The 13,327-nt window shown below is 42.8% G+C and overlaps 1 protein-coding gene across 10 annotated transcripts in view; it reads left to right on the top strand.

The window, feature by feature from the left end:
• LOC121575398 (neurofascin) overlaps nt 1–7,818 on the top strand; it is a 151,480-nt gene extending 143,662 nt beyond the window's left edge. For all 10 annotated transcript variants that reach the window (XM_041888470.2, XM_041888472.2, XM_041888478.2 and 7 more), the window contains one exon: nt 3,693–7,818. In XM_041888470.2, the coding sequence (XP_041744404.1) occupies nt 3,693–3,921 (229 nt within the window). In that variant the 3' untranslated portion in view covers nt 3,922–7,818. The remainder of the gene's footprint in view (nt 1–3,692) is intronic.
• The last annotated feature ends 5,509 nt before the right edge of the window (nt 7,819–13,327 follow it).

The following is a 13,327-nucleotide window of genomic DNA, read 5'->3' as shown; positions in this document are numbered from 1 at the left end:
TTTTTGGTTCCAGGTAGAACCCTTTTGGGTTCCATATAGAGTCCTTTATACAGAGGGTTCTACATGGAACCCAAAAGGGTTCTGCCTGGAACAAAAAAGGGTTCTACCTGGAACCAAAAATAGTTATCCTATGGGGACAGCCAGGGAAGAACCCTTTTGGAACCCTTTTTTCTAAGAGTGTAGTATCCTGATGGTTAATGTCCAATCGCTGGAAAATAAACTTTGAGCTCAGAGCAAGGCTTCAATCACAGACGGACATCAGGGAATGCTGTGTCTTTGTTTTTACAGAGACATGGCTTACGGGAAACTCACTTGACTCTGCTATTCAACTTGACGGCGTTTACATTTTCCGTATGGATCGTATTGCAGCTTCTGGTAAGAGTAGGGGAGGTGTATGCTTCCTCATCAACAATTCCTGGTGTACCGAAGTTTAAAACATCTCGAGCTCCTGTTCACCCGACCTGGAGTTCCTGATGCTAAAATGCCGACCCCACTATATGTCGAGGGAATTCATGTGTATTATTATCACAGCTGTGTACATACCGCCACAAGCAAACAGCAAGGTGGCACTCAGCGAACTGTACAATAACATTAGCCTGCAAGAATCCTCTCACCCGGAAGCAGTCTTCGTCGCGGGAGATTTTAACCAAGCAAATCTTAAACAAATTATTCCAAAGTATCGCCAACATGTATCCTGCCTCACGAGAGGACCATGCTGGACAATCAGTACACAAACATCCATGATTCGAACAAAGCAATCCCCCTCCCCCACTTCGGCCAATAAGATCACGTCTCTGTGTTCCTACTCCCTGCCTACAAGCAGAAACTCAAGAGGGAGCCACCAACACAGAGAATTGTGAGGCGCTGGACAGAGGAGGGAGACTCAATGCAGCAGGACTGTTTTGAGAATACTGATTGGAATATTTTCAAAAATTCATCCACCCAGAACTCATCCATTAACATTGAGGAATATACATTGTCAGTCACAGGCTTCATTGGGAAATGTGTTGATGATGTTGTACCCACAATACCAATCTGGACATACCCCAACCAAAAACTCTGGAAATCCGTACCATGCTGAAAGCCGTAGTGCAGCATTTAATGTCAGCAGAACGAACCCCACGACTCGTTGGCACGTGTACGAGCTCCGCAAATCCATTAGTTTGACAACTCAGACTGGGGACGCATGTGGCATGGACTACAGGCTATGACTGACTACAAAGGCAAATCCAGCGGTTTGGTGCCCACCGAAGCCTCCCTCCAAGCTTTGAGGCAGACAATACACATCCATCCAGGAAGGCTCTCACTGCTCTGGATGACCAGGTGCTTTCACTCTCCAAGGCTGACGAGAGGAAAGATCTCAAGAGGGAATATTCACAAAGTCACCAGCCCAGATGGCATCCCTGACCGCATCTTCAGAGTGTGGCTGCCCATCTCACAGGTGTCTTCTGGGACATCTTCAACCTGTCCCTGTCCCAGGCTGTAGTCCCCACTTGCTTCAAGGAGACCACCATCATTCCAATACCCAATAGGTCACATGCCCAAATGACTATCGCCCCGTCGCACTCACCCTTGTCATCATGACTTGCTTCGAGAGGCTGGTCATGGCCCACATCAAGGCCAGCATGCCAGGCACACTGGACCCACTCCAATTTCCCTACGGAAGATGCCATTTCCATCACTATTCACACGGCCCTTACACATTTAGATTTTAGTCATTTAGCAGACGCTCTTATCCAGAGCGACTTACAGTTGGTGAGTGCATACGTTTAGTTTTTTTCATACTGGTCCCCCGTGGGAAACGAACCCACAACCCTGGCGTTGCAAACGCCATGCTCTACCAACTGAGCTACACAGGACTACACATCTGGACAAGAGGAACACCTATGTGAGAATGATGTTCATTGACTACAGCTCAGCATTCAACACTATTGTTCCCTCCAAGCTCGTCACCAAGCTCAGAGCCCTGGGTCTGGACACAACCCTCTGCAACTGGATCCTGGACTTCCTGACGGGCAGACCACAGGCTGTGAGGATTGGCAACAACACCTCCTCCACACTGATAACCAACATCGACCAATCAGTCTATAGGGAGGAGATAAGTGAACTGGCACATGCCCCGATCCACATCAACGGGACTGCAGAAGAGAGAATCAGCTGTTTTAAATTCCTCGGCGTCCAGTCACCGATTACTTGATATGGACCAAGAGGGTGCAACAGCGCCTCTACTTCCTAAGGCGTCTGAAGAAATTCGGCATGCCGCCCCGGGTCCTCTCCAAATACACTGTTGAGAGCGTCCTGACCAGTTTCATCATAGGCTGGTACGGAAATTGCTCCATCCATGACCGAAAGGCCATCCAGCGGGTGGTTAAGACGGCCCAGTACATCACTGGGACCGTGTTCCCACCCATCCAGGACATCAACTTGAAACGTTGCCTGAGGAAGTCCCGCAGAATCATCAAGGACCCCACACACTCCAGCCACGAGCTGTTCACTCCCTTACAGTTGGGCAGACGGTATCAGAGCATGAGGTCTGATACCAACAGGCTCAGAGACAGTTTCTATCTACAAGCCATCAGACTGCTGAACACTGCTGTACTGACCACCTGCACTGACTCTCTGCACCTTAGCACACATGCACTCACGCACACACAGACACACACACACTAATGCTACACACACATTACAACTGTTGGTAATTCTCGGTTGATGACCTGTGTGCTCACTTGACTTGGTGACTCTGCATGGAGCATGCACAGAGCCATGACTTCAGGTAATCTCTGTCAGATTATATTCCTATGTAGTTTGTCTACTAACTGGCCAGCCATGATACAGTACCACACCAGCAAATCACCAAAGAAAATGTCAACACAGTCTGGTTTGTAGATCGATCCTTTCTACAGCCAAGAGAAATATTCAACACCTCCAAATATAATGGAAAGACTGTTGAAGAGCTAAATTTGCATCCTTTTCTCTTCCCTCTGCTCTGGTAATGCCTTTCTGCTGTTTGCTATCTGCCTGTTGTAAGAGTCTAGAGAGCTAATGTTGGTTGATAGCCCCTGTTCCCCTCTGCATGACAGTTCTCTCTCCCTACTGCAGAGGTAGAAGACATAGGGACATGTTCTGAACTGAGATGCGCTCACCTACTGTAACTTGAGCTTTCACACAAATCGTCTAACCCCTGCAACACTCTGATTTGTGTGTGAGTTTGAGGTTAATGCACAGATCTCACATTAGAACATAGTCCAGACTGAGCAGCATGTGTATGGATGACATACAGCTTCCCCAATGACTCAGCGGTGCTGTGGCAGTTATTGTAGACTACAGTATTTATTTCAGCAAGCTTATATTATTGCACTCTGGTTGACCATTGCCAGTGTTTTTATATCATAGCTAAAGGCAAGTATCGATGTTGTTCCAAAATTGTTTTTCTGAAAGTGATTGTGTTCCAGTGTGAACTGAATGACCTCAGTTACAGTCTGTGCTGTTCTGTAAGAGAAAGGACAGCAGAAAACTACAGAATCAACACTTCTCTTGTTTACAGTTGTTCCCTTCCCCAGTTCTGCTCTTACCCCTGACCCCTATTCTCTCTCCCCCCTAACCTTTGGGACGGTAAGGACTCACTTGCGGTGATGACCGTGTCGATGACATCACAGGCGGAGTCTAACCTTTGACACTTTTACCCTTTGTAGCAGCGACGAGGACAACAAGCCTCTGCAGGGCAGCCAGAACTCTCTGAACGGCGGGGTGAAGGAGAGTGACGACAGCCTGGTGGACTACGGCGAGGGAGGGGACGGCCAGTTCAACGAGGACGGCTCCTTCATCGGCCAGTACACAGTCAAGAAGGACAAGGATGAGACAGAGGGCAACGAAAGCTCCGAGGCCACCTCACCCGTTAACGCCATCTACTCGCTGGCATAGCCCCCCCACCCGCCCGCCCCGGCCTGGGGATCTGAGGAGCTCCCCCTAGCGGTCGGAGGGTGCTATTACCACCACTACTACTACCACACACACACAAACACACACACATATGAATATTAATATATATATATATGAATCTATGAAAACACGTATGCACACGTAAACACACAGCGCCTGCCTGGAGACTGTTTGGCCTCTTTTAGCGGACAGAGAAACCATTCCTCTGAGAAATAAGGGGGTGTGAATGGAATGGAATGGAAGCTACTATATACAGTGAGCCAAGCCTTGATTGTCAGCTCCAGAAAACGGCTTGCCGAGGCAAAGTTTGGGAATCTTGAACAGTACCAGTTTCTCTATGCTCCTCCTCCTGCCCCTCACACAGACTTTAGTGTGCCTAAAGGGCTGGCCTCAACTATAGAGGACTAAGAGGCAACGCAGAGGTTTTCAAGCATTTTGTGTGGCTCTTTTTTGTTTTCAACGTCCTCAGCTTTTCCCGCAACCCCCCTCTTCCTCCCACACATATCCTCACGCCCCCTGTGTCTTTACCCAGCATTCCTAGGGAAGGAGACACAGACGCTACTCCTGTGAACATATCAGCTATGGACCACCAATATAGCAGGATGTCGGCAGATATGTTTATCATATTGATATTTCCGCAAAGAGAGATCATTTTTGTTCACAACTGGTACAATAGATGAGTCATTTAAATATATGAATGCTGTAAACAGTGCTAGCTCGCCTTCTAGTGCGCTGCAAAACTATGCACTACCACCACCTCATGTTTTTGGTTAAAGTCTGGTTATGAATTCAATTTGGAGTTTTTCAGTGTTGATTCTCACAGGTTTAAAGAAGAATAACTTGCTTAATGAAATGGTATCGTTCCCTCCCCATCCTGCTGTGGTAAATGTACTTCTGTTTCACCTCCAAACTCAAGTCGTGTGAAGATATTCAAAATGGCCACAGCTATAGCAATGCCATTCCTGCCTCAAGCTTTTTTATAGTACAAGCCTCTACTATGTCAGTTATAAATGACATTTGAAAATAATATTTTATTTTCAAGCATGGTAGTACTTTAGTGCAAGAGACGAAGGAGAAGAAGCTTGGAGAGGAAGATTGCTCTGCTTGGTAAACTGCAACTGACTGTCTGTCCATCTCTATGGCAAATGGTGCTCCAAGGAGGTGACTCACTTCTTGTTTACTTCCTGTTTAGCATGGCTGTGATCCTTAGGCTAGGCTTGATCGGCACCTCTTTTGTCTGCTTCTTTTATAACTGTATCTCATTATGGGACAGCCAGAATCTGTAGAGGCATGTCTTCACCCTCAAACCTCCAGAAATTATTTGGAATCATAATTGACTCTTGAAGTCAAAATAAAATGAAATACTTCTACAAAACATATTTAATGTCTTTGAATATAGGATACAGACAACTCTGTGAAGGTATTGAATGTCCCTGCAGATTCCGCCTGGCCCTAGTCATCATTGACATAGGAAGCCAGTATGTCAAGGAAGTGTGAAGAAGTTAGAGTGCATCGATACTGATACATTGGTGGACCGCCATTTTACCATTTGATCCTTTCAATAGTAGAACTTCCTTGATGTTTCACCTCTTGAAGCGGCAGAAAGCTCAACACCCACATTTACAACTTATTACAACAGCTTTACTAAAGTCTTTCACGTTAAATCAAATAGATCTTAGCTAACAAATTACAATTAGCTAAGAGAGGTCACATTGTATTTCAGATAATTATTTTATATTTTAATTTATTACATTATGTCGATAGCATTAATTAATATATTAGTAATTAACGTATTAATTGTTGAATACACATTTTTGACCAACTGAATTGATGGTATCACATCAGAACCAACTCTGAAAGCCACGATAAAGAACTTAACTGGATTTGTTATTGTACATAAGAAGAAGAAAATCTGCTGTATGACACATCTTTTGTTGCTATGGGTATTTTGCTGTAACCTAACAACATTGACTGTCACCATTAAAGAGGTTGTGTTGATCTATTCATTGTGCTGCTCTTCATGTTGAGTATTCATGTTTGTATTACTGTTATTATTCCATGTTGGTATTAGAATTGATTTAATATAACGTTTACCTAACACAGAAATGTAACATTGCTTATTTGTTTGACATACTATAACTGTACGTAGACGTAGGTCCTGAAACAATATGTCATTGTAAATATCTATCAGAAAAACTGCTTTATGAGTAAAGAAATAGTCACAAATCTGTATCCACCAAGCAAATGTACCTGGTGCATCCCAAGAATGATGTCATGTGCACCTTTGCAATATAGCTTTGATTACGATTGGGACTCAAAATTCTCAATTGATGTTGTCCCTAAGAACTTGCTTTGAAATTGTAATATATGGCTTGTGACTTGTCTCTTGGTCTTTCACTTTTCTGATCATCACTAATTCTAAAGAAACAGTTGAGAATAAACACTATGTTGTGGAACAGGTGTACAGTAGTCAGCCACTTTATGGTGTAAATAAAAATTGCTAATGAAATGTGTCATTGTAGCATTCTGCGCACACCTGTTCAATAGGTATGAAAAAAAGCATTTGCTGAGGTAACGGATAGCCAATTTTCCCCTATTTTGTTTGTTTTTGTATTGTTGTCTCTTAATAAGGCAAACCCAGACTTTCTCAAGGCTGCACAGACTCATTCTCCCATCATGACGTTCACCTAACATGCCTGCTGCTCCACCCCTCCTGGTGACAGCCCAGTGTCTGGTGGTCATTTTGAAAGGGATAGATTTGGTTGTGTGTATCACTTATTTAAAGAGATGTCTTGTGTCCTGCCCTCATCCTCATCTTAGACTTAAAAAAATATAATATACTGTATGGCAATTAACATCCTCTGTGAACAGGTCCTCTTTAAACCTTCTTTCTCCAGTATGTCAAAGCAAGTTTTGACCCATTTGTTTTTTATGTTGTTTCTTTGTGGTAAAGTTCACTGTGACCACTGGGTAGTGACTACAGTAGCCTACCATGCGCAGACACCTGACCACTGTATAAACATGAGGACACAGGAGGCCAGGAGTGCTGGCAGAGACACAATACAGTGCCTTTCCTGTTGCTATATGCTCTCCTCAACAACGCAAGACAAAGTGCACAGAGAGACAGTCCACTCACAAACCTCAAACAACCCTTAAAAACAGCTGAATCACAGAATGTTCGATGACGGATTTAGCCTTGAACTCACCGTTGTTTGAGTTCCGGTCGCGATACTGTACAAGCCCTTTCCCCTGACAGCCTTTCTCCTTTCCCTGTATGGATCATTAAGGGGGAATTAGTGAACTAGCTAGAAAACAGAAAATATAATAATGCATATTTGCTGATACACAGTGCTTTCTTGTATTTTTATTTGTTTGTGCGTGTTTACTGGAGGTGCATAAGGAGTAGTGTGTTTTTTTATTCTGTTTGTAATGTGTGTATCATAGACACCACTCCTCCCCAACAAGAGCAAATCACTTTTCAACTATCAAGGGGTAACAAAAATGTTAAAGCATCTATGTGCATTTTCACAGCTTTGAGTTCACTTGATTTGAGATTCTGCAAAAATTGGATTTTATTCATATGACGAGATGCACATAACAATTATAAAATTGATGCATGGATTGTTATTGTTCATATTCTTGTTATTTGGAATGATTTTAGTTCATTTTTATTTCTGCATTTTACTTTTACAATTATAAGTGTATCAAAGCAGCTCGTCCGTCTTGCTTCTACACTCAAAATAACAGCTTTTGTAAGGTACGTCTAATCAACCGAAAAATTGCATATTAATATATTCACCATGTATGCGTGTATGATGAGATGTTGCAACTTCTGCTAGAGACGCCTTCTTTATAGTAAAGCTATCTCTTTTTCTCTAACTCCTGGCTATTGTCTTTATCTTCTACTGTTCTGTCTATGTCAACACTACTTGTACTATTCATTCACTTCACAGAGTCTGGAAACTTCAAAATCCAGAAAAGTAATAGAAATTAATTTCCAATGTTTACTGAGTATATTTGTGCATCAGTAAATATACACATACAGGTATATATTATTGGAGCTTGATATAGTTTTATTATCAGTCTAGGTTTGGCATTAAAGGTTAAACACTACTACTTTTAGCCCACCAAACAGCCTTACCGTAAGTAACTTACTGATTTCAAATCAAATCAAATCTAATTGTATTTGTCACATGCGCCGAATACAAATCATTTAAGAGAAGCAGATTTATCTTCTGATGTAGGCCTAGAGTGGATTATACCATTCCTATTAAACTGGCAAGGCTACTGTTCTCCTGACAACAACCCCACAACACTGGCAAGATTAATACAATCAGCACAACAATAAATCAGCTGGCAGACCGAAAGAGAGAGAGGGAGAGTTGGAGTGGGCTAATGGCATGTTTTATTGAAGAAGGCTGAATACATTCTCCCTGCCTTGACCCCCACAAGGCTTGTAAATATTAATGTTCTAACCATGCCACCATACCACCTTTCTAAAGAGAGCCACAGACCACTCTCCTTAGCCTCTCTCTGTCAAATACGTCACCCATAAAAGCCATTAGTGAACGCATCTGTGTCTGGTGCTGCCGAAAACTACACTTCACCTGCTCATTCCCATGTCCCACGGTAGTGTTCTGGAATTACGCCCTCCTCTCTCTACATAAAGGGAATTAGGTTACTTGGATGCAGAGGGGGAAATTGAGATTTTACTGACAAATTGTGATTGCATTGTGTTCAGGTTTAACCAAGGCAAGGAGGACATTGCATTAGAGTCTGGAATTGGAGAACAGTAATCGTTCTATACGGCGGTTATAAGAGATGATGTATTATGATATCACGGCTAATGAGATTCCTCTAAGTAAATGTAATTGTTAAACATGAGACTTGTTTTTCTTTCATACATAACCATCTTTCTGTCCTGTAATTACCTTGGACCCATAACTTTGTCACATATATACAAGCAGTATTACATTTCAGCCGTTTACAGTAGCAGCACACTGTAGAACACTCTCAGTCAGTTTATGCGTTAACCTCTCTGAATGAATGACTAAATTTAAGTTTAACCCTATCTCAAACCAAAACCCTAAGCTTAAGCACTCTGAATGAATGACAGCTAATATATGGCAAAATACTCCGTAATTAAAACGGCAACACACTCCATAATCTATAGACGCGCACCACAGACCATAATTAAAAGGGCACGACATGCCATAATTCTATTGTCTGCAGTTACGGCAAATGTTGCGTTGGTATTTTAACACTTTGGGCTCTATTCAACCTGTATCGCTGAAGCGTTACAGATTGCGCGATAGAAATGTAAAGGTAATTTCTTATTGAGCCGACATGCAGCGTTTACCGTGAATGCAGTCTCCGCTAACGCGGGAACATTACCTTTAAATTTCAATCACGCTGTAAAGCTGAACTTCTGAGATACGGATTGGCCTTTGGTCTCAAAGGCCTAAATGAAGTACTGTAGCTGCTAATTAGTCATTAATTCATCAGCAGTGTCATTAATTGGGCACTGTCAAGTACTTGGGCCACAGTATAACTGTTTGTAAGGACCATGTCACAGCAGTGGAGCACAGAAGTTGCTCTACAGAGATTCTGAATAATAAAGAATTTGCTACACTGCTGAGACACTGAAATAGAAGGGACACAGTCTAACATAGAATTCCCCAAACAGAGACACTGTCCAACAGAAGTCCCCACACAGGGACACTGTCCAACAGAAGTTCCCACACAGGGACGCAGTCTAACATAGAAGTCCCCACACAGGGACGCAGTCTAACATAGAAATCATTACACAATGTGACAACCCTAAAGACAACACTAACCAGCCAAAATATCCCCTCCCCTCCCCAGAGCAGACGCTCTGTGATCTCCACAGGGATAAGTTAAGGTAAACAGAAGCAGATGTTCACGACACCAAACCCTGCCAGGTAGCACATCACATTACTACGGAACCTGTCCAGGTACAACTCAACACACACCATGTCTGATTTAATCTACCAGAGTGCAATAGTGTTGCCCTTCTCTGTGGATTGGGCTATAAAGACATGAATCTCCTTTGAACTAAGGTATTTGGGTAAGCTATTGATTATGTTCATGTTGTGACAAATTGTCATTGATTGAAAATGTCTCTACGTAGATTACTGTCTTTACGTAGACTACTGTGTCTTAGGTATTGGTTGGCACAATCTAATTGACCCTTTGGGGATCAATAAAGTACTATCTTATTTTAGCCCATCCACAGGGTATGAGATCATTGCAAAAAAACACCCCCACCCACCGCACCGCTCCACTGGAATTATAATTTATGCTTGACCTGTTAATTTTGCAAATGCACTCTGTTCAACTGGCACCAAGGAGCATATTCAGAGTAATTGGAACACATGGCTTCCGTTGCGTTGAATGAATGAATTGCCAAGGGGGTTGAAATCATAGTATTTCATTCCCGCAGCCACTGAACTAGAGCCAGACAAGTAACTCTGCCCTTTCAGCTTTGCCGTAGTCTATAAAAAGATAGATGACATGATGAAAACGCACAAAAAGAATTTTTGACAACCTGATTTATCTGTGCGCCAAATGCATGGCTTGTATGATGCATCTACCCAGGGGCTGTCCATACCAAGTGGACTTTGACTGCAGTCACTGTCTACAGTGAATCATTGGGGGCTTCCCAAATGGCACCCTATTCCCTTTATAGTGCAGTAATTTTCCACTAAAAGTAGTGCACTATATTGCGAATATGGTGCCCTTTGGGATGCAGCCATCTTCATCTTTAGTGCATTCTGCAGTAGATTGAAAGGCAGAAGAGGTTAGAGTACCTGGTCGATTCCATTGATTACTACAAAACATCTGGTGCATTGTCAATACTCAGCAACACCAAAAAGCCAAGCTAGGTTCCCTGGTTTATGCGGGCCATAAAATACATCTGTAAAGAACCAGGAGAGGTTAGAGAGAAAATAAAGGAAAACAGCATTGTGTTTAAGATGGGGGTAAGTCATTGTGATTCTAGCCCTGGTGTGAGTTAGGAGCTGAGCTCACTTTGTGAATGTAGACTCAGGCAGAGAGAGTATACAGAGGATACTGGATAGAACAACTGATAGATGTTCATGCATTTAGAGACTTCTGTATACTGAAAGTAAGGCTTGAAGTCAGGAGTGGGTGCGTGCTTGGAACAACCTTGAAACAGGGTATCAGCTATTGCGTAAGCTCAATACAGGTATTGCGTAACCTTGACAACTATGTATTGTGTCAGTTGAGAGTTTCTCTCCTCTCTTCTCTCTCTCTCTCTATTTCTCTCTCTCCCTCTCTCTCTCTCTCTCTCTCTCTCTCTCTCTCTCTCTCTCTCTCTCTCTCTCTCTCTCTCTCTCTCTCTCTCTCTCTCTCTCTCTCTCTCTCCAGTGCATACTGTACATGCTGAGTTCAAAGGAGTGTGGTGAGGGCAGGCAGGCTCATAGTAATGAGTTGCCCTGCTGACAATGTAAACCTCTTTGAAACCTAGTTTAAAAAAGCACCATGCAGTGTAAAGTCAATCTATCACCCAGCTTGTTTTAGCATTGTGATTGGGATCTATCAGAGCCCAGACAAGTTTCTGGGATTGTGTTGAGCTGCAGTAATGATGTGTCTTTTCTGTATCTTCTCTCTTTTGATCTCTCTCTCTCTCTCTCTCTCTCTCTCTCTCTCTCTCTCTCTCTCTCTCTCTCTCTCTCTCTCTCTCTCTCTCTCTCTCTCTCTCTCTCTCTCTCTCTCTCTCTCCTTGCTCTCTCTCTCTCTCTCTCTCCTTGCTCTCTCTCTCTCTCTCTCTCGCCCTCTTGCTCTTTCTCTGTCTGTCTCGCTCTGTCTCTCTCTGTCTCTATCTGTCTCTGTCTCTCTGTCTCTCTCTTCTCTGTGATGGGTAACAGAAAAGCAGGCCACTACACTCTTAAGGCTAAGGCTGGTTTACAGTTAGTCTATCGACATGTCTGTAGACAGTTGTCGCAGTGACAACATGAACATTCTATTGTCGTCAGACATCAAACTTGTCTTTGTCATTATGAAAAAGTATAAACACAAAAACGACAGGCTGGTGGTCCAAATTAACATAACTGCTATATTTTAACACCAATACACCAATCCATTTAAAAACGCATTTATAGTATACACTGGTACTGTATGTCAATCTAGCAAACCAGGCAACTAAAAGCAACTTTCTAAACAATGTTTTGGTTTGTTTCTAGCTTGTTAGCTAGCTAGCTGGATAGCCAGTTCAAAAAAGGGTTCCAAAAGGATTATTCGGCTGTCCCCATAGGGGAACCCTTTTTGGTTCCAGGTAGAACTATTTTGGGTTCCATGTAGAACTTTCTGTGTAAGGGTTCTTCATGGAACTCAAAAGGGTTCTACCTGGAAACAAAAATAGTTATTCAAAGGGACAGCCAAAGAACCCTTTTAGGTTCTAGATAGTACCTTTTTTTCTAAGAGTGTATGACTCACTATCGCTCAGAGAGCTGCAGCAGCCAGCAGATCCAGGGGAGGATCTGTCTTAGTCCGGCACCATCCTCCTCACATAGCAGAGCCTCTTACACTAATAGGTTACTATACAGTATATATTTTTATGAGGAGCTGTATTGGACATTATATAGGGAAGATTATACTGTCTAGTTTATGGGCCGAATACTAACTTGAGATATATCCATCACACCTACATTATAATAACTTGCTTCGTACTCTATACTTCCTTACTTTGTACTGTATACTCCCTCTCCATTGGTGCCATGGCTAGGCCAGCTGCTTCACATTCGATCAATGAATGACCTAGAACACACATCCCACTGGCCTGGGTGCTAGACAGAGATCAACGATGAGGAAATAAGTAATTTCTACATCACTGGGTTTGCACTATTATTTTGTCTATTTATTGTTGTGCCAATATGAATTAATCATCACAGGAGCTCACCAGTGTTGCAGACATCCTTCATCTTTTATCTAAATTTTTCCTTGCCCTGGACCATAGCTTTGACCATATTTCTGTCCGTTTGTCTGTATAAATCTTTTCACACTATTGTGCTAACCCGAACCATACTGTGCTGGCTCTGGTATTTTCTTTTCACATAGTCCTTTCCGGCACAGTTCCAGCAACTATGGTGGGCCAGGACAATTCCGGCTGTAAGTCTGTCCAGCTCTCTTCCTGTCAATCAGTAGACAGTTGATAGTCCCTCATAGTCCCCTCTAGTCCATCTCTTTGTCCACCCTAATGAACCTGTTTCATTAGTACACTCCATCCTGTGAATTAATCAGATTATACATGAACGGGACATTGTACACATCCCTCACTGTTATTAATGCATCCTTACACCTTTTACCAATTAATCTGGGTTATTTGTTGGCCGTTGTTCATTAGTCT

This window comes from Coregonus clupeaformis, chromosome 10 (genome assembly GCF_020615455.1).
Source record: "Coregonus clupeaformis isolate EN_2021a chromosome 10, ASM2061545v1, whole genome shotgun sequence".
Taxonomy (NCBI): domain Eukaryota; kingdom Metazoa; phylum Chordata; class Actinopteri; order Salmoniformes; family Salmonidae; genus Coregonus; species Coregonus clupeaformis.
The sequence above is the reverse complement of the archived record's forward strand: the minus strand, read 5'-3'. Positions and strand labels throughout refer to the sequence as shown.